The 25,277-nt window shown below is 36.9% G+C and overlaps 1 protein-coding gene and 1 non-coding gene across 2 annotated transcripts; one reads left to right on the top strand and one right to left on the bottom strand.

Annotated features, from left to right (window-relative positions):
- The first annotated feature begins 933 nt into the window (after positions 1-933).
- Positions 934-12,408, top strand: LOC124938110 (ubiquitin carboxyl-terminal hydrolase 14). Its single transcript, XM_047478485.1, has 20 exons — positions 934-1,161; positions 1,282-1,453; positions 2,124-2,236; positions 2,372-2,708; positions 3,593-3,687; positions 4,981-5,114; positions 5,195-5,251; positions 5,345-5,422; positions 6,299-6,353; positions 6,444-6,482; positions 7,076-7,156; positions 7,954-8,149; positions 8,234-8,291; positions 8,360-8,482; positions 9,143-9,231; positions 9,305-9,394; positions 10,201-10,371; positions 10,466-10,596; positions 10,705-10,831; positions 11,931-12,408. The coding sequence occupies exons 1-20, from the start codon at positions 1,066-1,068 to the stop codon at positions 12,107-12,109; spliced, it is 2,421 nt and encodes an 806-aa protein (XP_047334441.1). The 5' UTR covers positions 934-1,065; the 3' UTR covers positions 12,110-12,408.
- A 10,167-nt stretch (positions 12,409-22,575) lies between these two features.
- TRNAF-GAA lies at positions 22,576-22,648 on the bottom strand. Its single transcript has one exon. It is a non-coding gene; the product is annotated as a tRNA-Phe (tRNA).
- Between the last annotated feature and the right edge of the window lie 2,629 nt (positions 22,649-25,277).

Raw genomic sequence — 25,277 nt, 5'->3', positions numbered from 1 at the left:
TCTTGCATTCTCATGTTTTCTAGATCGTCCCTTAAGGGTTGAAGTCGGACTTGCTTCACCCGTTCGTCTCCTTTGTTTGATATTTCGAGTGTATCTTATTCTACTTTGGAGATTTTGAGTCAGCTATCTTCTCAAAGCATATTCGTCGACAGATCAATATAGTAGGTATAAAACTACTTTGTCTTTAGCTCAAACGACCTTCAACGCGTTCAACTGGGCATTTGAATACTCATACGTGTTCGCCGGTTCCTTATACCCAGTCTCAACCACATCCTAAGTATCTTGACAGCCGAAAATGACCTTCATCTACACCTTTCAGTTATTGTAATTAACGTTTTTCTTTTGTCAACTTAAGTAGCGGGATGTCATTAGTTAGACCTTCCATTTCTCTCAAGTGTTTACCCTCAACACACACCTCACAAAAGTCTCGATCGCTCTTTTTTCTCTCTTGGCCAGCGCACACCGTAACATTCTCTTTTGAGGCTGACAAATTCTCTCACGCTCACCTCACACACATTAGATCTAATACAAATTTAGTAACAAGAGGGAAAAATATATTTCTTCTTATATGCGTCTTTGAGACCCCTGAATATATAATAAGATGTGTCAAATCAAGAAGATTGACGTTCTACCTCTTAGTTCATGTCAACAAGAAAACGTGTCTCGAAGCCCAATCTTGTTTAGTAATTTAGGTCAGATCTAGATTAATATCGCTCAGTCCGCTAACCTCCGCTAACCTGTCAATCCAAAACCATTAACCTGAACTCGACCTGAAATGTCACCCTTAATGTTTTATTGAATTGTTTATTAAAATTAAATTTATTATAAAATAAAATAAATAAATTTATTATAATATTTTGGAAATTTATTAAAACAAAAAAGGAATCATATTTGGTGAAAGGCGCCGACTATAAATTAGAAAGAAAGATTGCAGCGTGAAGAAATTTAGAAGAGAAGGGCGCTTTGCTTTAAGCTTAGGGCAAGGAATATATTCTACACTTGTTTTCTCCTTCGATTTCTATCAGAGAGGCGCATTTTGGTTTCCTTCCAAGATTTTGATTCATCATGGAACGACTGCGAGCTAACCTTCAACGGGTTCGAATTCCAGAACCCACCAACCGAATCTACAAGCGAGAGTGTTGCATTTCATTCGAGACTCCAGTACGATACTTTCTTCTTTTGTTTTTTTTGTTATCTGAAGTAGTAGATGCTGAAGTCTAATCACTTGGCTTAATGTTATAGACAAATACGGAAGATTGATGCATGTTTTCTCTGTTGCAGAAATCTGAAGCCGGATTGTTTATCGACATGAATACCTTTCTTGCATTTGGGAAGGATTATGTGGGTTGGAACTTTGAGAAGTCTGGTAACCCAGTTTATTTGCATATAAAACAGACAAAGAAGTCTGTTTCTGAAGACAGACCTTTGAAGAAACCAACCCTTTTAGCTATAGGTACTTATGTCAGTCTTGAAATACAGTTGTTCATTGGTTAGAAGGATATCTCATGCAAGTGTTGTTCATTTGTTAGATGGCACTGCTAAGACAGGTGGATCTTGAGCTGCTTGGACTATAATTTATTGTTAGTCATATGGTTCCACTTTGTAATTGGATATGTTGAATCCAACCTGTGAAGCAGAAATATGTGTAGAATTTGTGATAAATGCGCTGGTTGTTATTATTGAATCTGATTTGGTGTATCTTGAAATGAGGTGAAGCAAGGTTGTCATATAAGGCTTATTTTATTAGTATTCAGACAGGGGAGAAGCTTTACTCAACAAAATAAGTTATTTGTTAGTATTTCTTAATGAAATGAGTAAAGTTTTGGGTAAAAAAACAGTATGTGATTTTGTATGTGTTTAACTTTGTAGTTCTTGAACAAGTATAAATTTCCAGATGCATGGAACAGTCCATTGTCATTTTGAGGGTTTGATTCCTGGCTACTGAGTCGAGTTAGTATATATCTTTGCTAATAGGTGCCATAATTCTACTAGACTTGCTTATCCATGATTATATCCATCTAGATTATCTTAATAATATCTTAAAGGAATCCAACACATGTTTGTCTTAATTCGCAACGATACCTAATGTGAGTAAAAATATCTTGTTATTTGGTGTATTTCAGGTGTAGAAGGGGGATTTGAAAGCAGCGAACCTGAATATGAGGAAACTTATAACATAGTAATACTACCTGACTATGCACAACTTCCATTTCCTTCAGTGGAGTTGCCAGAGAAGGTACTTATACCATTTTTTTTCTTGTTCTTTGGATTTTCAGTCTTGTATGTTAGAGTGATTTGATGCTGAATATCCCCACTCCAAATCCATAATTTCTTAAAGAATGTTGGAATATGAAAACTTGCAAATTTACAGGTGAGATTAGCTGTTGATGGCATTTTGCTGGCTGAGGGGGCTGAGCGGAAGGAACAAGTTGCATCCTGGACTGCTGATAAGAAACAAACTAGTGCATATGCCATGGGTCTTCTACAGATTGACAATGGTGTTATTGTTCCTCCATCTGGGTGGAAATGTGCCAAATGTGATAAGAAAGACAACCTCTGGTTGAATTTGACTGATGGGACAATACTCTGTGGTAGGAAAAACTTCGATGGAAGTGGTGGTAATAATCATGCAGTTGAACACTACAAGGAAGTGGGCTACCCACTTGCTGTGAAGCTGGGTACCATCACTGCTGATCTTGACGGAGCAGGTAAGCTTATGATAAATTGGTGTATAACAATAGGAGATACTCCAAAGCATCCATTAGATTTTTGTGTGTTTAAAATTTGTCAATACTTGATTTTTCTTTTCTTTTCCTGGAATAGATTTAAGTGAAATAGACATCTTCTTTGAACATGATATTATTTGCTAATGATCAGAAATGTAATAAGATGTTCAAATTTCAAATTATTTGACTTTTATGAATAGTAGATGTTTTATTTTCTTTTATCAATTGTACTTAAATGTTAAAGCTTTCTATTGTCTCTGAAAGAGATGGTAAATAGGTATTCCTCTGAAACATAATATAAGATTAATTTGGTTGGAGAAAAGGTTAACTAAAATGTTACTAAAGTTGAACTAGTCTAAATATTTTGTTTTTGATAATTGAAATTTAATATCTATACTATAGAATTATCAAATAATGCACATCGTGGTAGAGTTTGTGGACATCGGTTAGAAGTAGTGGAATCCACTCTTATTCTTGTATCTCTTTCTTGTGTAAATGTATACTATAATTATCATTCATATTCTATCTCTCAAATTCTCTGAAACTAACATATATTTAGATTTTAGTGAATAAATGCAAGGGCCGCAATCATAACATAGTTTTAATTGCTTGATGAACTCCATCAGGGGTTTAAAGTTGTAAATACTAGTAAAAAAACTGTAATAATGAACATGCTCCTAGGTGGTGTCAATTTCAATGTCCTATGAATTTGTTATTCAATTTCTTTAATTGCACTTAAACATATATATGGGGTTGCATTAGCTTAATCAAAGTTATATATTGCACCCTGCTCTTTTGTTGATGTTTTACTGTTTCTAATGCATCACTTGTCGAGTTATAACGAGATAATAATTGTGGCAGCTCAGATGTTTACTCTTATGCGGAGGATGACAGTGTTGTGGATCCAATGTTAGGTCAGCATCTGGCTTTTTATGGCATTGACTTCTCATCTTTGCTAAAGGTTGGTGACATTGTCTGATCTTTCCATTTTAACATTATTAAATTCAATCTCTTGGTTATATGGTCATCTGGACAAGTCTTTTGGAGGAAAAAATGATGGTTCAAAATGATGCCTCTCTTTTGAATCACAAATGCTGTGGTGAAAGTTGAACTATTTGTATGGAACAATGCTTTTGTAGCAGGATGACCGGATGCATTGGTGTAATCAATTTCATCACACAATTTTTTCTCCTTCACAGCATTTTACTTTGCGATCAATCAATTAATGCGTGGCTTGCAGCATTTCTAGAAATATGTTGCCGTTACTATCTTATATCTCTCTCAAATATGGATTCACTCATACACATGAAAGAATCCAAACTTCTGGGGTGTCCAAATCTCATGGTTGAGTAGGCATAGCATCTTTTGTTTGTAAGATTTGGACTTCATTCTGTTAGATCATCTATGGACATTTTGCATATCTTGTGGACTTTTTTTTGTCTCACTGTTCATCTTGCAGAAACCTTGTTATTGTTTCTAAGAGTAAAGTCATGTGTTATTTTATGTATGTTATGTATGACAAACCATGATAGCTTGCATCCCTTCTAATCATATCTGAATTTGTTCTCAAGAGAGAGGTCCTTAGTAAGGGAGATGATAGGTGGAATTTTCTTAAAATTATTAGGCCCTTTTCACCTTCAGTTGTATGTAAAATCAGCGAACGGTACTAGGTTGGGTAACTTTTAGGGAAGCTTGTAGATTCAATGACATTAGCGCTAGGCAGGAAATAGGAAGCATGACCATATTTCAATTATGAGCATGTTTGTTGGAATGAGTACCATTAATGTCACTGTGCTAGCAGTCCAGGTTTGTGCCATGCAATTTAATGTATGTTAGTGATCAAAGAAAATGGCACGAGCTTCATTCATTTGTGGTGGGTTGTGGTTAACAGGGTCAAATATGATCAAAACACTAATCTAGAGATCTAAGTGCCAACTAGAACTGGCTGGAATTCTTATTTTCGTATGGTATGTAAAAAATTAAAACATTTCCATTGAAAAAAAGGATTCAACTGGGACTGCAGGAACTTCTGATGACATGCAGAGATGTTTATCTTTACCAAATTACACTTGGGCCATATTGTTGTTATGCTAGATGAAGAATTCAGTATTCTTAATCTGTGTAATCACATCTTGTTCTTCAAAGTTCAGATGGAATTTCTGCTCAGATCACATGTAATCTTTAAACTTATCAACTACATTGAATGATTTCATTGCTGACTTAACCTGCTTTTTTCCAATTAAACAACTGTCAGACTGAGTTGACGACTGCTGAAAGGGAACTTGACCAGAACACCAACTATGATTTTAACCGAATTCAAGAGAGTGGTGAGGATGCTGAATCACTTTTTGGCTCGGGTTACACAGGACTTGCTAATTTGGGTAACAGGTAAGGTCCCCCTTGAGAGTGCATATGGAACTAATATATAATAGTTTTTTTGCTCACATAGTTCCTGTGGTTTCTTCCAGTTGTTATCTTGCTGCTACCATGCAAGTTATGTTCTCAACTGATGCCTTCTGTAACAGGTATGTATATTGTTACTGAAGCACCAAGTATCAACTCATTTAGAATCTGTATTTATTCTTTGTTGTTTTTCACCTATGCTAATATGCTATCAGATACTATAAGGATCAAAGTCTGAAAACAGCTTTTGAGAGTGCTCCTGCTGATCCTACAGTTGACCTGAATCTACAGATGTACGTTAGTGCATATCAGTTATACTATATTTCTTATGTGATATAATATCTGGCTATTTTTTGTTTTTGTTTTTTTATTGTAACTTCTAGCTGCCTAATTATAACTCTGGACCTGTAATTGACTTAAAAAGGAAATGTTGCCACTTGTTGATAATTTTGTAATACTCTTGATAATCACAACTCAATTGCTGTCTATTATAGTCAATTTTGCAAGTTATATATCAGAACTACTGAATAATCATTTTATCCCTATATAACATTTACATGCATCTTCTATGGTTCCATTCATCATCTTGAGATTCTTATATGTTCTTTGTTTCCGGAAATTTCTACCCATCTTACCACAAAGTACTTTGTGATTAGTAAAACTTATGTTCCTCATAGATCAGAATTAATTGAAGGCAAACGGGTTATTTCTGTTGTATTGTATTAAACTAGGGCTCATGTTTAATCTTCTGGACATTTAATGATTCGTCATTTTGAAAACTATAATTTTAACTCTTAATTTGAAATCCAATGGTAATGAAAAGTATTTTGAAACCTTGTGGTTGACAGATTCTCAAATAATCAGAAGTGTTGTTTTCCTACAAAGGTCCAATTGTAACGTGTTGATAGGGTTAGTGTTCTTAGTTAGATATCTAAATAGTGAATAGACCCTTAAATTTATTATAGTTAATATTAGTCCCCCAAGTTATTAGAATGCATGGCACCTTATAGTTATAGATAGAATGATCTAGCTGAAAGAGGGAATCAATGAATGAATTTGTTTCATATCATTACTAACTAGAAAGTGATATTTTGTTTTGGGGTTGGACATCCATAGTTATAATGTAAATCCACATTACACATGAATGATCTCTTTAATATGGATGACAGAACGAAATTGGCTCATGGTCTGCTATCTGGTAAATATTCCATCCCGATTCTAGAGGTGCGTATATTTCAGCTATGGTTTCTCAATGTTGCCACAACTATCTGGTTTGAGCCTGCTTATAATTTTTCATTTTATTTTGTGATGTAGGAAGACAGCACTAATGTGACAAATTCAAATCCAAGATATGTAAGTATCTCTTGGTATCTTCTGGCTAATTTTGAATATTGCAGCAAATATTATTCTTGCCATTCTTTGTGTGTTTGTGAATAACTTGGTTGCATACAATTAGTATTCTTGTCCAGAGTATTCTATTCACAACTTTTCCGGCCAGTTCATATGAATCAAAGCATTACTCTGCTTTTATCACCTACCTTAGTATCTCAATTGGCATTTTGATAATTGGAAACTTGATTTGATTTGTGTTGAGCCTTCTTTTACTCTCCTTTTTTTCTTTCTTGTAATCATGAATTTGCAACTCTTGCATGTATTCTATCAAGGTCACCTTAAATTGTTTTTTTCTCAATTAACATGGTTCTTCTCGTGTATGCACAATGATAATGCTATTACTTGTTCGGTTCAGAAAAGCCATAATTTAGTAGGATATAATTTTTCAGATTATAAAGATTTGCGTATGAAAGCCATGAGAATTCTATAATGTTTATTACCAAGATGCTGTTACATGTATAATATCTGATAGACAGCTTTTACCTTTTATCAATTTTGGTATTCCATTAGCCAATTTTTCATTCTCTTGTTTTGTTTCCAATCCCTCCCCCCAGAAACAGAAAGGTATACCTCCTCGAATGTTCAAGTCAGTCATAGCTGCAAATCACCAAGAATTTTCCACCATGAGGCAGCAGGTGAGTCCCAACTTTTATTTGGGATTATATCAAATTTACATGTTCTGATGATCTGTAAGTAGTCTGTCTAAACTCTAAACCTGCAGTAGAACTTATCTCAAGAGATTCTCATGTTATACTACAGATGCTTAGTACAGTAGAGTAAGTTATTGTAGTGTTCATCAGACTAGAGAGAGATTGGAAACCGGCAATTGGCTGTATTCTTGTATATTGAATAAATGATACAAGTGTAACTTTAAAATATATATAAGGAGTCCTTTCTGCCAAAAATGAACTAATTACAGTAAAATCCTTTCATATAGAATATATCTTCAATCATGTAATCTAATCAGCCCATAATCTTTAGCTAAACATATTATCAAACGGCTCCATTCCTTACGTGGCTTCATTGACTTTCATAATGTTCTCTACAGTTAGTTATCACAGGCTGTTAGGAATCAGGTTGTTCATACTATATATGACAACATGGGGGTCCGACGACATTGTCTTCTTTTGCTTCTTTGATCCTGTTTTGCATTTGTTTTTCATCTCTTGACAAAGAGGGGGTTCCAACCCTTCTTTAGGGATTATTTTGTTAATCTTTGTGTAACGAAGCTGTTTTTAACTGAAGAATGATTATTTGCAGTTGATTTACTGGTTCCAGGAGATGTGTTCTTTAGCTAAATAAATTGTTGATCTTATTCTTGTGAGGAATTAAACTATTATGTTCATTGTGTCTATTAAATCATCAGACTAGCTGTAGCCTTTGTTCAATAAATAATTAACAATGTCTTCTCTTGTAACATAAAATTGTCTAGGATGCATTAGAGTTCTTTCTACATTTTATCGATCAAGTTGAGAGAGTCCATGCTGGAAAGCCTGGAGATCCTTCAAGGAGTTTTAAGTTTGGTATTGAAGAGAGATTGAAATGCCCTTCTGGAAAAGTTGCTTACAACAAAAGACAAGACTGCATACTTTCTCTAACCATCCCACTGCATAGAGCTATTAACAAAGGTTTTGTTCTGTAAATTCAATATTTTGTCTCATGCAAGACACAATTTTGGCTTCTCCTGATTTCATTAATCATAATATATCCAGAGGAGCTGGAACACTTCAATAAACTGAAGGCCGAGAAAGACTTGGAGGGGAAAGGAGTGTGAGTATATCATAACTTGGCTCTTTTATTTAGTATTCAGGCTTTACTTAATATGTCTAGTTCGTTAGATCTGTTGATCAGATTGTTCGCCCAAGAGTGCGACTTACTGATTGCCTGGAATGCTTTTATGCTGAAGAGGAGGTGCATGATTTTTACAGCACAGAATTGAAGGGAAAGGTTACTGCACACAAGTACGGTTATTTCTCATATCTTTAAATTCTCTTGTAGTGATCCTCAGTTTACCAAACTATGTAGCATGTTCTTCATTTTTTCAATAAGCTGAGGTTTGATATATATTTTATATGCTGGATTCATTGATATAATTGTGGTCAAATGGTGGGAGTTTTTCTTTTCATCCAAGTTCATTGCATAAAAAAGTGACAAGAAAATTCAGTAGTATAAAATTAAACAATGCTAATTATCTGAACTAAATTAAATATACGAGTAAATGAAAACAAAATTTTGTGTCTGCTCTAATGAGCTCTGAGGCCTTTGAGAGAATAAAAATGGCACTCGCTATCTGACGCACGGCTCGGGATATGTTTTCGAACGATCTCCTATTCTGATAGCTGCATTTTAACCAGAACTTTTGCTTCCACTTAGTTTCTTTGTAAGTGCCTGCAGTAAGTCTTCTATGTTCATTTCCTTTAATCAAAATAAGTCCTATCTGCGATTGCTCATAATAGTCTAGTGATTAGAAATGAGCTTTCCACACTTAAGAAGTTTATGCTGTTTGATGTACCTGCTCCTTAAATGTGATATTATGAAGCTTCTTCTTTTTTTAAAAGGAACAATCTGATTATGAAGTTTCTTCTTGAAATCTAATTTTATATTTTGTTCATTCTTCATAGAACTGCTGGTCTGACTTCATTTCCCGATTATCTGGTATTGCACATGCGCAAATTTGTCCTGGAAGCTGGCTGGGTGCCTAAAAAGCTTGGTACGTGTTTCAAGCCATCCACCAAGAAGAAATTCTGTTGAGCTGTTATTCTAACCTTTGTTCCCTTTTATAGATGTTTACATAGATGTCCCAGAAATCATAGATATAAGTCACATGCGCAGCAAGGGCCTACAACCTGGGGAAGAACTTTTGCCTGAAGCTGGTAAGTTTTAACTTGAATTTCTTCTGAATGAAATCATACTCCACTTGTTAGGCATGTTAGAAGACAAGATAGAGGAATATTAGGACAAAATACTGATTTCACCATATTTTTCTGCTCTAATCATTTTTAAGCAAAATGCATGCTTCACTTGGTTGAAAGATGCTTAGGCCTTGTTTGATGAACGAATCCAAATAGCCTCTTATCCCATCAATCACTTCATTAATCAATTCATCAACCAAAATACCAAATTATCCTTTATATTTTAATAACATTTTAAATAGTTGCAAACAAATAAAACCCACATCAAACAAGCTCTTAATCTACTTCCATGTTCAACCACCTCACCTTATCCCTCAACCGAGGAATATTCTGTTGTTAATATCATTTTCCACTAATATGTTTTGGTATACGATTTTTGCATGTTGATCATGATCTGGAAAAATCTACATTTTTATGTTTGTTAAAAATCAGAATGATATAAAAATAATCTATTTAATAATCTAAAACATAACCATCTGATCATGATACATAAAAAAGTTTCTATGCCAAATGATACAAAAATTTAGGCTATAATTTGGATCATTATCTACAAATTAAATGTATACCAATTGAAGGAATTGAAATTATACTATAATTTTGGTCATGTTCCAGAAAATAACCGGAATCATGATCTAAAGGAAATCTAAACTTTTGCGATTCTCCAATAGGATTGCAATTGTGACATAGACCGTTAGAAAATACAAGGTTCCTAATAGGTTTGTTCTTTTGCCGTGGAACATTTATTTATTTTCTATTGTGTAAAACAGACCCTGGTCAGGGAGTGGAATCAGCACAACCTTCAGCAAATGAGGAAATAGTTGGACAACTTGTGTCAATGGGGTTTAATCATCTTCATTGTCAGAAAGCTGCCATCAATACCTCAAATACTGGGGTTGAGGAGGCAATGAACTGGCTACTTTCTCACATGGATGATGCAGGTATTTCAGTTGTCCTGTCCCAGCTTGAATTGCAATCACTTCTTTAAGTTATGCTAGATTGCAGAGGGTATTGAATTTCTTTTTTTTTTTCCAGACATTGACACCCCCTTGTCCCAAGGAGGAACTAATGAAGTTGTATCATCGTTTGCTGACCAATCAAAAATTGACACATTGCTTGCCTTTGGTTTTGATGAAAATGTTGCTAAAAAGGCATTAAATGCATCGGTACAAATCCTTGTTGCTGCCTGGCTCTTTTAGAATTTTTGGAGCACACTTGTAACTTTTCATCTTGTTGATTATTACTAGACTCTGTAACTATTATTATTTTCACAGGGCGGTGACATAGAGAAAGCAACTGACTGGATATTTAATCATCCTGATGCTTCTGGTTCTTCCGATATGGATATTACATCAAGTACTGCATCCATAGTTGATCCCGCACTCCCCGATGGTGGAGGAAGTATGTTCTTTATCTCTTCTTTATGTTTTGTTATAAACATGAGATGTTCTTTATGAATTATGTAATACAATCTATAGAAGCAATGTTAGTCATGCATATTGTTATGTCTTTGTTGTTACTATTGTGATTGGTCTTTTTCCATTTTATTCTTATATAATTGCAAATATGAAATGAGATGCCTTCCCCTCAGATACTTGTCTTTCTGGTCCATATTATTAGGTGTGAGCAGCCCAACCCGATCTGAACCGAAAACATCTAAGCAGGCGGATATAGTGTCTTGATCGAGTATAAGATCATCAATTAGGCCCCGCATATAGTATCTTGACATAGTATAAATTGATCTAGTATGGCTGGATATAGGGTCTTAATAGAGTATAAACCAAACCAACTCGATCCGAGATCATCCCTATTTTGTAAGTTCCCAATATATTAATGTTGGGATGGGTGTAGTAACTTTAGCATACACAAACCAACTTGAAACTATTTGAGCATGTAACATTTGTTCATTTATTCGTTTAGTTAATATTTTAAAAAAAACTTGTAAATATTGACTATTTATTACTTTTTTAGGCTTAGTTTTGTTCCTCATTTATTGGGGGGCTGTTACATTTGTTCAACACTTCAACTCAATTGTTCTCTGTTCAATTAGAGGACACCATGTCTTTAAGTTATTGTCTATTTATTGTTACATTTATTCAATTAGAAATTTGAATTCGTGAATGCATAGGATCGGATATTTAAAAAAAATTAAAAACCTGGCCTATATATGATACATCTTATCCTCCAGATATATGGACGGATTGATATATAGCAGAATCAACCCATATTGATAGAATATAAACTGATGTATTAGATCCGGATTGATATTTTGCCAAATAACCGATTCAACCAAGGTGACTGTTAGATGGCAACAAAGGATTTTTAGTGAGTTGATTTGTAATTTAGTTGCTTCTTTAACCACATCCAGATTGTGGATTTGCTTACAATCTCAAATTCTTTGTTGAATTATTTATTTAGTTCTTAAAATTGAGAATCATATTGTTATTTATTTATTAAGGAATTGGATTTTCTTACTGGTGCTATATATGATTGAGTGCAGAATACAGGTTGATTGGACTAGTGAGCCATATTGGTACCTCTACCCAATGTGGTCACTATGTTTCTCATATCTATAAGGAAGGAAGGTGGGTAATATTCAACGATGAGAAGGTCGCGGTTTCCAAAAATCCTCCACTGGACATGGGATATTTGTATTTCTTCAAGAGGCTTGACTGTTGAAATGCATGAGAAAAATCACCCTGCTTCTTCAAGTGAAATTTCAAAGTCTAAATACTTAGCATTATTCCTCAACCATGATATTATTGAAAGAAAAGCCATTGCTGAAGCTTAATGGCTTGTTTGATGAGGTTGTGTGATACTTGTTTTCAATTTCTGATTACTTGAAGCACAGGTCTTGTAAGTCCCAACTTTTAACCTTTTTTTGGATGTTCATTTTCAAGTATACTTTTGGGGGTTTATGTTTTAGTTGGAACTGGCCATGATGATACTGAATACATGCATTTTATGGTTCAACATTATTGGTGGTATTGGTCTTTGTCCCCAATCTTGTCTTGGAACTTTCAGGATATTCCAGTCTTGGTTTATGGTTTCTTGATTTTTTTTTTCCTTCTGGCCTTTTATTTTTTTTTTCTAGTAGTTGTACTTGATGGAATTGCTCCTGCTCCTTTAGGGGGTTTTCTTTTAATATGTAGTATAGAAGTTTTACCTTAAAAAACTGGAATATATATTCTGTTTAAGAAAACTTAGATCTGATATCCATGTTTTGTTAGGATTTTTATAGAGGTTATTCCATGTGCATTCAAACTGGTTTAGTCATGAAAGAAAATTGTTTTCTTGCAATTCAATCGAATTGAGTCGCCCTGTTTTAAGGGATTGAAAATAGTTTTCTATAATCAATTGATGTTAGTGGTGCTCAAGAATTTGGTTCGGTCTAAATTATATATAATGTAGGTAGAATTACCCTACTTAAGGTATTTTAAGTGTGAATTGTAATCTCGATCTTTTAAAACCTGTTATTGTCATTTCACTACCTAATTGGTTCATCAAATATTCACTCAAATTGGTTACTCACAATGATCGAATTTATGGCAACAGAGCATTCCACATTCGAATTATAGTTCACAACCTAATTGGTCCATCAAATATTCACTCAAATTGGTTACTCATAATGATTGAATTTATGGCAACAGAGCATTCCACATTCGAATTATAATAGTTGATATTCTGCTCATGAACCTACAACTATATCTCGGTACTGTTTGATTATTCGATTGAGCAAGCAACAAAGTTGTATTTGATATAGACAAAAAAAAAAAAAAAAACATAAGATCTTCTCCCCATTCTCTATCTTTAGAATTGATTTAATTCTCCAAAAAGCAAGCTTTTATTTTGAAAAATCAGTTTGGAATCATAATTATTGAATCTTTTAGAGTTCAATCAAATAATCAAAACAATGAATCATGCATGGAAGCTCCCCTCACGGTGACCAAATTTCATTAATTTATAGTATATATAATATGGTCTAGAGCAACCTAATTATTAGGACCGACCCCTTATGTGTTAGGGCATTCGAAGATTTTTAGACCTAGGATTTTGGAGTGAAAATAAAATATTCCATTTATGACAAATTTCATTCCATTATCTTTATATTTTTTTTCGTCGCATTTTCAACGTTTCCTTTCCTGTCAAATATTTTTTAGTATCCTTACATTCCCGACATTCATCGTACCACATTTATTTATGTCGAAAAAATTCATCCATGTATTCCCAACATTTAATGTTCTACAAATTGTCATACTACTGACATTCTCCCCTCTCGTCTTTTCGCCACTCATGACGATTTCACTCATAAATTTTAAGTATTACCAGAATGGTTCTCAGATTAACAAATGCGACTGATTTAAAAATTATAGTTGGAGTGAATTTAAAGAAAATAAAATGAGAATTATGGATGAAACAGTTAATTTAAAATGTATTTTAATTAAAAATTAAATAATGAATTAAATTAAAAATAAGAAAACTAAGGGAAAAAATAAAAATCTTTTTTCTTGATATGCTTAATAAGCCTATCTGTTCCTAATGTAAATCCTCCGAATTGTAAAAAGAAATTAAATTCTAAGTCCAACATAAAATAAAAATGCAAGGGAAAGAGAATAAAACAATTAGTGTTTATGATCTCTGTTTTATTGAAGGATTAAATTTTAAAATGGTTAAATAATTGTAATTAACATTATACAATTAATAAATATGCATTTATATTGTTTTTGATATTATATATATACATAAATATATATATATATATTTTGTGTTCCTATAATTAAGAAAATAAGTTAACTAAAACTCAAAACCTTTTTAGATATATGTGTATATCTGTTTGTTTTATAAATTAATTGGATTTTTGACTGTCTAAAATGACGTTGAAAACTTGTGAAGATATTTGTGACGAACAAACCTGATATCGAAAACATTGTTGAAAGCATGTTACGAGTTTACTGCCCAATCATTTTCTACGGTTTTCTAGACAAACTAATAAATTTTCGACGTAAAAGGATTTTGTAATGGATATTTACCTCCTAATTTAGCGACGATTAATCATGTGAATAAATATACTCTATTATTTGTGATGGAGATTTCTTCTATAACTATTATTTGCGACGGATCAAATTTTCCGACTGTCCAAAAGTGTCGCCAATGTTTCGTCACTAGTGATGCTTACTTTTTAGTGAGCTAAATCGACCAACAGGGCCGGCCCTGGGGTAAGCCCGGCAAGTCCTCGGACTAGGGCCAGCCCACTCCCCAGGGAAGCCCATTTGTTATATTTATTGTAATTGTAAACATAAATGATTGTAGCTTGGTGGTTCAAGATATGCATTTAAAGTTTCAATGTGGTTATGTGTTCAAATCTAACTAAAAATATTTTTTTTTTTATAAAATTTTAAAACTAGACTTAGAGCAACAAAAAGTATATCGAATTTTTCCTACCGAGGCTAGGGCAGCCCAAACCTTTTTTTTTATAAAATTTTAAAACTAGACTTAGGGTAATAAAAAGTATATCGAATTTTTTCTACCGAGGCTAAGGCAGCCCAAACCTCGGGGCCGGCTCTGTCGACCAATAAACAACAAATCTAACGATTTTGAATATAGAGAAACCGACACGAATGATTTAAATATGCATTTTCAGTCTAAATGTTTTGACCAAATGAATTCAGAAAACAATGCAAGAACATACAGAATTGAACATGAGAAGGGATGAGAGATTAAAAGGGTTAGTCATTATAGAACAGAGTTTGTTCTTTAAAATCCTTCGTTGTGTATGTATAGTATAAGAATGAAGGGATTATGAAAATTCCACATAAGAATTATTTGAAATCCCACATCTGAAATAGACAAGATAATTATGAGATATAATATGGATTAGAATAAGCAATGATAGCAGCTAGTTGTTAAGTTGATGGTTCTCCTATGGGTTGTTAAAGCCGGTTTATAACCGAACGTTTCATGGCTGACCTATAACCCAATAGGCTCTCACAACTTAATAGCTAGCTTTTTTACATCTTGATAGAAAAATACTAGTCGTATCTTATGTTGAAGAATCATCAACAATTTTGTCGGAAAATACTACAATTTTAAATGAATACATACAAACACTTGAATTGAAAAAACAACAGTTCAAAGTGTAAAAATGTGTAGGCAGTACAACAAAACCCACTTTTACCGACACTTAATTCATGTTTTTGCGACATATAAATCTTTTTACCGGCACTTTTATTAACGCCGGTAAAAGAGGAGTCGACATGTCTATACCTACACATATATTTGTGCCGGTAAGGAATCAATATATGTCGATAAATATTTGTAGTGACACATTAATTTGGGGAAATTTGATCAAATGACCCTCAAAAGAGGGTCATTCTCATTTTTAACCTTACTAAATTCAGTTTTTATTTTTAACCTTTTTTTAAATTTTTTTCTATTTTTACCCTTACTAACCTTTTTACATTTTTTTTTCTTCCTCTTCCTTTTCCTTCCATTTCCCTTTCTACCCGTTTTTTCTTCCCCTCTTCCCTTCGCCCGACGACAGTCCCCGACGGCTCCCTAGTTGCTCTCCCCCTGTGACTCCCACGCCCCACACCCCAAGATGACTCCCCCACGACGGTTCCAGCCCCACCCGACTCCCCCAGGATCGTCGGACGCCTACCCCTCGAGCCCGACTACCCGTTGATCGCCAAATGCTTCCAGGCCGACCCCCGACGATCGCCAAGTCCCGGAGACGCTAAGCCCGACGTTCACCCAACATTACTGAGGTTAGTTCAACTACTCCCCGATGATTTTACTGTTTTTGCATGTTAAGTATGAAAGTTTTATGGTTTTAGGGTTTTAGTTTAGGGTTTATGCTTTAGTTAGTTCTATTGTTTTGGTTTGAAATGCTTTGATTCGAGAAATATATAGTCTTTCCTTATACTGAATGGTTTGTGAACATTTTCACGTGGGTAATTGAAATGCGTGGTATGCAATTGAGTGGGGAGTGGGGTGGGCGTGGGGCGTGGGAGTGGGGAGTGGGGAGTGGGGAGTGGGGCGTGGGGCGTGGGCGTGGGCATCGGCGTGGGCTTGGGCGTGGGCTTGAGCTTGAGCTTGAGCTTGCGTGTGGGCTTGGGCGTGGGTGGGGCGTGGAGCATGGGCTTGGGCGTACCACGCAATATGTAAAAATAATTTAATAAGTTTATTAATAAGCGTGGATAACTTAGTTAGGAGAGTGTCAAGCTGAAGATTTGAAGGTCAGGTGTTCGATCCACCTTCACCGCAAAAGTTTTTTTCTTTGCCTTTTACTTTATAATTAATGAAACAGCCAAGCAGAACTTACAAAATTGGAATTGAAAATGGGAAAAATACCCAACATTCTTATTATCTCCAATGTGAACTTAAGTTTCTAATATGAGCTAAGAAGGTAATCTTAATCTAGGATGAACCTTACTAAATCTATATTCTTGTTTTTGTGCTTGCATTAATCGACTATAACAACTTTTATTATACATATCTATGTAACACCAGCACATGTACAAAGTCTTCTGGTTTTTGGCAAAAAGAAAGAGGCATTACAATGTGCAATTGAGAGTCAGTTATGAAGCTTTGCTATTGTACTTGCAGCACAAATTGGAGCTTTATGAAGTAGAAATTTGAACAAATTACTAGTTGTTGTGTAATATATCTATTATACTATTTGCTGCACTTGAGAAAATCCTCTAGTGTGTAATGGAAGGGTGGGATTATAAGTAAGTCAGGTTCTTATTTTCTCAGTTGTCTCTTTCTCTCAACAATTTGTAAATTGAATCAACTGATGGGATTGTTCAAATCCTATACATACATTCTTATTCTTGAAAAGGAATCTCAATTCTTTCGTTTATATCTTATAAATCTTGTATTTTTTGTATATATATAAAGATTGTTTACTTAGAAATTATTGAGAGCACAAAGCAACAAATAAGTTGTTTTTTTTGCCCAAATGAAAACAACAAGTGCGTAACATAAACAAAATTCATCATTAACCAAAACATATACAGAAGAAATAGGTTTAAAACTTAGAAACTAATTATTCATCCTCTCAATATTGATGTTAAAAACTTCAAAACTAGAGACATTTCACCTTGTCCCTAAAGCTCTTTTGTCAATAAAGAATATCCCAAAAACGCTAAAACCAAGAATCAAATTTATCAAATGGCTTGTTTAATAACTTTCTATTTGAATGACTTTGAGAAGATTATAATGTAATTTTTATAAGTCACACAAACACCATTCATTTCTATTTATACTAATTCAACATCTATGAAAGAATCAATGAAACAAATAAATGACTACACAATAAATAATGAAATTGAATTAATTATTTGCTGTATTAAGCATCTAAAGGTGCAATCCAGTGCCTTCCATTGACAAAGCTCTTGGCCAGAAATGGATGAGCCAATTCATAGTCCAATTCTCTATCCAAAGACACTCCACGGACCGCTTTCGCCCCAGGCCCATAACACTTGTACACCCCGAAAAAGGCAGACTTATATAGAAAATTCAACAATTAATATAGTATGCATCAAAAGTACATGAATTTTTAAGATTTGTATATTAAAGATGCATACTTATTTTTGTTACTGATGTGGTCCCAATCATCCCAACTGTCACAAAGGCAATTATGCAGCGGAATTTTTCTAAGTTTTTCGCCCTTGTGCGGCCTGTTTTGCGCACCAAAACAGTCAGCCAGACTCCGAGGTTCACTTCTCACAAAGAAATAAACAACTCACTCAACAATTCTGCCCAGACCCACAATGATAAATCAAACATTCAGCAAAGAGAAACACACACAAGATTACGGGCAAATGCCCAACTTTGTATTATATTCACTCACAAATAAAGATTACAAAGAAGGCTATAAATTCTCAAGGCTGCACACAGAATGACTCTCACTTGTGGGGGATATTTTTCTATCCGAAAATCCAACTAGATCCTAACTCCCAACAAAACGTCTTGTGCAGCTCATGACATATTTATAGCCCTAAGAATAACAAACTGGGAAACCTGGAGACGGAGAAAGCCCTTGGCTAGGTCTTGGCTGAAAAAGTCATCCAAGACTTGGCCTTCCGAAATTATAGGGACTTTGACTGGGCCTTCCCGAAATACTCGGTCTCGGCCAGGACTTTGACCGGGCCTTCCCGAAATACTCGGTCTCGGCCAAGACTTCTTCCATCTTTGACTTAACGCTGCGCCTTTCTTCGGTCGCCCAGAGGATCGGGACATTATCGGTCCAAAACTAGCCCAAGGCCCAATCTCTGGTCGAGGCCTGACCCATGCACAATGATCTGGCCCATGCTGAAACGCTTCGGTCCTCGGTCATCGGTCCTCCTCGGTCCTCCTCGGTCGGATGCTTCCTTCTCCACACTTTTCCCACCTTCTGCGCGCACACTCAATGCGCCGGCTGTTGTTACTCTTTCGGCCCTAGGTCGCACGCACGCGACCCCACTTCGGCCTCCACTCGGTCCTGGCCTTCCACAATCCGGCCCTGACCTACATTTCGCCAACACCTCTCTCGGTCCTGGCATTCCACACTCGTGCCACGACAAACGCATGCTAGCATCAATCTCTCGGTCCTGGTATCAACCCTTCGGTCCGGCAAACGCATGCTAACATCATTCTCTCGGTCCTGGTACTAAACCCTTCGGTCCGGCAAACGCATGCTAACATCATTCTCTCGGTCCTGGTCCTTAACCCTTCGGTCCGACAGCAACTTTGATTACTTAGCATTCTGGGGCCAGTGCCGAACGCCCTCGACACTCTTCTCGTCCCCTCTCGGTCCTGGCCAACACACAGCCAAGACAACTCGGCTGAAACCCTACACCTAAGTCGCCCGCACACGACTTTGTCTCGGCACACTTCTTCTCGGTCCTGGCGCTTCACAAAAGCGGCAGACCCTAGGCTTCCTCATCTCCGGTACCCTGCCGCACACCCGCGACTCTTTTTGGGTACCTCTCGGTCCTGACCATCCGCAATCAAGCCCGGACCGAGGCCAGCATGTTACGGTTGTAACAGACCACCCCCACTAGAAGAGCACAACGTCCTCGTTGTGGGTTGCACCAAACTCGCCTCACCCAAGCACATAGAATATAATTTCTCGGTCCCCCTAGCCAAACTCACCTTTAGCATCCGCATCAGGACCGTGTGCTTAATAAATCTATCCGCACCCTGGATAGAGGTCTTCCTGCACGCCTTCAGGAATATTTCCGCATCCAAGTATTTGAAACACCCTTCAATAGTCTTCTCGGCCGAGCATACCTTCAGCCATTCAAATAAGACCGTATACTTGCAAAATCTACCCACTCCCGGGATAGAGATCTTCCCGCCCTCATTTGGGAATCCAAGAAAAAGGCTCCCTGAAAACCGTGGCCACAGTCCCCAAAGAATCCCCAGCAGTAGAACCCCCTGCACCTCTTTCTCGGTCTTGTCTAGGCATAACCCTAGGCAAGTTATCATCTGCCTCATATCAAGCTAATGTGCGAAGTCCCCCTTGGTTACCTTTTTAGCATCCTTCAAGAGTCTGGACTTCCTAAGCGCCGGGCCCTTAACATAGGCCGACACTTGGCCCTCGCTGGCCCTCATCTCCATCAAAGCCGACGCATCTGCCTCTTCCTCCCCCATTCGGCCTACAACTGGCTGAATATTTATGAGACATCTCGACTTTTTTCTTCTTGGAGCATCGCAAGTTTCTGCCATAAAGGAGGGAGAACCCGACTCTCCACTTGGCAGCACTTCAAAATAAGCCTGCACCTCCACCTTTGCTTGGACCAGAAACATCTTTCCTAGGATGATATCACCAACATCTAGGAGGACAGAAACACACCTGATCTTCCCCGGCCAATATCCCGCATGGAAATCAGCAATCTGCCCGCCTTTACTCGGCGCTGCTTTGGAATTCAAGGCCTTCTCTCGGCCTTTATATTGGGACCAAACATATCCCCGCTTTAGAATCCCTAAGAGGACTTCCCGCAAGCCCATCTTCTTATGATCTGAACAAGTACCTTCGAATAACCAAGCCCTCCAATAGAGGTCTGCATCCCCCATAAGACACATGTTGATTCTAAGTCCCTGCTCCTCCATAAGGACCTTCGCTGCTGTGCAATCTGCTCCAGGATCCCACAGAAACTTTTCTCTTTCTTTGCAGCCCTTCACACCGCCAAAGAATGTTGGTTCACGTACCTTGAACCATGTTGAAGAACCTTCTACTGTTTCCAATCTCGAAGCAGCAACTTTCTTCCACAACTTGATCTCTCTATCAAGTTTTTCCCGTTTAGATTCAAGGCCTTCATCGCATAGAAACGGCTTCCTTCCAACAGAATCCAAAACTTCAGCATTAGTATCCCTCCTGGACAACCAATCTGAATTTGGGCAATCTGTTCCGATAATAGATAAAGAATCTTCTCCACCGGGGGTTGGGGCACCAGCCAAGTCTTCAAGGTGTCGCACCCTTGGTTCTCTCTCTAGAACCCGACTTCTGGTTGATCTATTTTCGGCCATCTTTTTGAAAAATATCCAGCAACTTGGGCTCTGATACCACCTGTCACAAAGGCAATTATGCAGCGGAATTTTTCTAAGTTTTTCGCCCTTGTGCGGCCTGTTTTGCGCACCAAAACAGTCAGCCAAACTCCGAGGTTCACTTCTCTCAAAGAAATAAATAAATAACTCAACAAATCTGCCCAGACCCACAATAATAAATCAAACATTCAGCAAAGATAAACACACACCAGATTACGGGCTAATGCCCAACTTTGTATTATATTCACTCACAAATATCAATTACAAAGAGGCTATAAATTATCAAGGCTGCACACAAAATGACTCTCACTTGTGGGGGATATTTTTCTATCCGAAAATCTAACTAGATCCTAACACCCAACAATTCGTCTTGTGCAGCTCATGACATATTTATAGCCCTAAGAATAACAAACTGGGAAACCTGGAGACGGAGAAAGCCCTTGGCTAGGTCTTGGCTGAAAAAGTCATCCAAGACTTGGCCTTCCGAAATTATAGGGACTTTGACCGGGCCTTCCCGAAATACTCGGTCTCGGCCAGGACTTTGACCGGGCCTTCCCGAAATACTCGGTCTCGGCCAAGACTTCTTCCATCTTTGACTTAACGCTGCGCCTTTCTTCGGTCGCCCAGAGGATCGGGACATTATCGGTCCAAAACTAGCCCAAGGCCCAATCTCTGGTCGAGGCCTGACCCATGCACAATGATCTGGCCCATGCTGAAACGCTTCGGTCCTCGGTCATCGGTCCTCCTCGGTCCTCCTCGGTCGGATGCTTCCTTCTCCACACTTTTCCCACCTTCTGTGCGCACACTCAATGCGCCGGCTGTTGTTACTCTTTCGGCCCTAGGTCGCACGCACGCGACCCCACTTCGGCCTCCACTCGGTCCTGGCCTTCCGCAATCCGGCCCTGACCTACATTTCGCCAACACCTCTCTCGGTCCTGGCATTCTACACTCGTGCCACGACAAACGCATGCTAACATCAATCTCTCGGTCCTGGTACTCAACCCTTCGGTCCGGCAAACGCATGCTAACATCATTCTCTCGGTCCTGGTACTAAACCCTTCGGTCCGGCAAACGCATGCTAACATCATTCTCTCAATCCTGGTCCTCAACCCTTCGGTCCGACAGCAACTTTGATTACTTAGCATTCTGGGGCCAGTGCCGAACGCTCTCGACACTCTTCTCGTCCCCTCTCGGTCCTGGCCAACACACAGCCAAGACAACTCGGCTGAAACCCTGCACCTAAGTCGCCCGCACACGACTTTGTCTCGGCACACTTCTTCTCGGTCCTGGCGCTTCACAAAAGCGCCAGACCCTAGGCTTCCTCATCTCCGGTACCCTGCCGCACACCCGCGACTCTTTTTGGGTACCTCTCGGTCCTGGCCATCCGCAATCAAGCCCGGACCGAGGCCAGCATGTTACGGTTGTAACAGACCCAACCACCATGAGCCACAATATTATCGAAATAAGTATGAGCGTAAACAATTCTAGAGTATTGGCCCAAGAAAAATTGCACACACAACCCTTTTGAATGAATAATTCATACATATCAAAATCATTTCAATGCTTATATATATCATCACTCTGTTTAAAATTTCCAATAAAAAAAAAACTTTTGCGGTGAAGGTGGATCGAACACCCGACCTTCAGATCTTCAGTCTGACGCTCTCCCAACTGAGCTATCACCACTTATTAATGAAATTATTAAATTAGTTTTACATATTGCGTGGTGCGCCCAAGCCCACGCTCCACGTACCACCCACGCCCAAGCCCAAGTCCACGCCCAAGCCCACGCCCCACGACCAAGCCCCACTCCCACGCACCACGCACCACGCCCCACTCAATTGCAAACCACGCATTTCAATTACCCACGTGAAAATTTTCACAAACAATTCAGTATAAGGAAAGACTATACATTTCTCGGATCAAAGCATTTCAAACCAAAACAATAGAACCAACTAAAGCATAAACCTTAAACTAAAACCCTAAAATCTTCATACTTAACATGCAAAAACAGTAAAATCATCGGGGAGTAGTCGAACTAACCTCAGTAATGCTGAGCGAACGTCGGACCCAGCGTCTCTGGGACTTGGCGATCGTCGGGAGTCGGCCTGGAAGCGTTTGGCGATCAACGGTTAGTCGGGCTCGAGGGGTAGGCGTCCGACGATCGTGGGGGAGTCGGCTGCGGCTGGAACCGTTGTGTGGGAGTCGGCTTGGGGTGTGGGGCGTGGGAGTCGCAGGGGGAGAGCAACCGGGGAGCCGTCGGGGACTGTCGCCTGGGGAAGGCAAGAGGGGAAAGAAAAAACGGGTAGAAAGGGAAATGGAAGGAAAAGGAAGAGGAAGAAAAAAAAATGTAAAAAGGTTAGTAAGGGTAAAAATGGAAATTTTTTTAAAAAAAGGTTAAAAATAAAAACTGAATTTAGTAAGGTTAAAAATGAGAATGACCCTCTTTTGAGGGTCATTTGATCAAATTTCCCATTAATTTGTGCGTCAACAAAAACAATTAAATTAATCTACATACAAACATAAAATTGAGATATTTAATTCTTATAATTAAATACCTTCCATTCTGAAACACCTTAAAAAAGAACTACACCCCTAAATCAATAGTGATTTAGGTATATAGTGAAGAAAGTCATAAAATGAGTGATTCAACCCTTTTTGTTCTTCTCAATTATTACGGTATCAAAAGCGACGGATTATGGCGATAGTAAGAAAGATAACTTGCTAAATCTTCGTGGTTATTGAAAGTCAAGTTTTTGCTAAAATCTGAATATTCTGCATTTTTTATTTGAAATATTATTACTTGTTAAAAAAAATAAAAAAAATCTTAATTTAGTTGAGATCTTTAACCCCTGTACCTTAGAGTTTAAAGACGCGGATCGAAAAAGTCGAGACGGGGTAACAATGGTATCTTATGTTGAAGAAACGTCGGCAATTTTGTCGGATTTCTCCGCTAATAGTTATGTTCCTATTTCGAAATCGTCTTCTTCTAATCATGTAACCCATTAAAATAAAATATGTTATTTTTGTTTACTTAAATGATCTATAGACAGTCCATTTCTTCATTCATTCTTTACATATATAGAATTGATCATAAGCCTTCTATAAAGAACATTGAATGATTCCTTAAAGTCTGATTGATGAGTGAAAGATTAGTATCTATCTATGAGCATTATAATTAATATTAAAATATGTTCACATATTTAATTCATAAAAAAAACCTCATGGGAACCTTCTCATTAATTGATTGATTATAGTTGCAGGCAAACAAGGAAGAGGATATTCACATTTTTTTTTAAAATAAGTATGATACCCCTAACCCTTCGCTTCCATTCAAAATGTTTTCAACGATAATTGAACTCGTGAACTTTTGGTCTATTAGATAGTTTCTTTTCACCGGAACACTCTGAGGCTCAGGGTGATATTCACTATTTTAATTAAGTTAAATAATAAAATATATATTGTGATACGTTAATCATTATTCTTATCTTAATTAAGGTTCAGATGCACTCTAATTTACTATATAATCATCTTTATATATGAGATTTCTACTTCACATACTTGATTTAGAGTGAAATGTAATTTTGAAAGTTATTGTTGATAAACACCTTGATTGGGTAGTTAAGATCTGTTTTTGATTGTATTTTTTTCGTTTGTAATCTAATCAGTTTCTTTAGGATATTTGATTGTCATTTTTTAATCATAGCTAAAGTTTGTCTAGTTTTAATTCCTGATCCTCCCACCTTCAAGATTTTTTAATAAAATTGTATTAACCATTTTCCAAAAAAGATAATAATTAATATTCAGTTTAACTAAACTTGAATGCGGTCGGAAGAAAATGAAAGCATGCTCAAACAATTCATTTTCTTCTAATCATTTATTTTTGATAAAATATTAATTTGTCAACCCACTTATTTCATCAAGAAATTGAAAAAAAATAAGTTGCTTTTGACCTACCAAACTAATGGTACTCATCTACTTTTATTACACATTCAATACAGACAGTTTGTCATTTTTTACTTTTCTAAATGTCCTAAAAATTACTAGAATAATTTTTTTTTTGAAAATGGTCCATGTAAAATGATATAAATGAGAGTCATTTAATCTCAACGACAAAAGTATTACAAAAATATAAAGAAAAATATTTTAAAAAAAGCACAACACAGAATAGTTAACTAATGATCAAACAAAAAACAAATTTTAATGAGCACAAAAATCTTAAAGAAGATTAATGAGTTTCCCAACTGCCTCAACTGATTTACCCAATGAAACCTCCCCGATTGTCATAATAATAGAATTATGAATTAAACGCATC

Source organism: Impatiens glandulifera, chromosome 5 (assembly GCF_907164915.1).
Source record: "Impatiens glandulifera chromosome 5, dImpGla2.1, whole genome shotgun sequence".
In the NCBI taxonomy this organism is placed as follows: domain Eukaryota; kingdom Viridiplantae; phylum Streptophyta; class Magnoliopsida; order Ericales; family Balsaminaceae; genus Impatiens; species Impatiens glandulifera.
This window is presented reverse-complemented; position numbering and strand designations above follow the sequence as displayed.

What these genes read in the sequence shown, in the direction of transcription:
- LOC124938110 (XM_047478485.1), top strand. Translation starts at nt 1,066, where the DNA reads ATGGAACGACTGCGAGCTAACCTTCAACGGGTTCGAATTCCAGAACCC. An exon ending in TTTCCACCATGAGGCAGCAG is followed by an intron (nt 7,157 to 7,953) that starts GTGAGTCCCAAC and finishes AAAATTGTCTAG; the next exon opens with GATGCATTAGAGTTCTTTCT. An exon ending in CTGGGTGCCTAAAAAGCTTG is followed by an intron (nt 9,232 to 9,304) that starts GTACGTGTTTCA and finishes TCCCTTTTATAG; the next exon opens with ATGTTTACATAGATGTCCCA.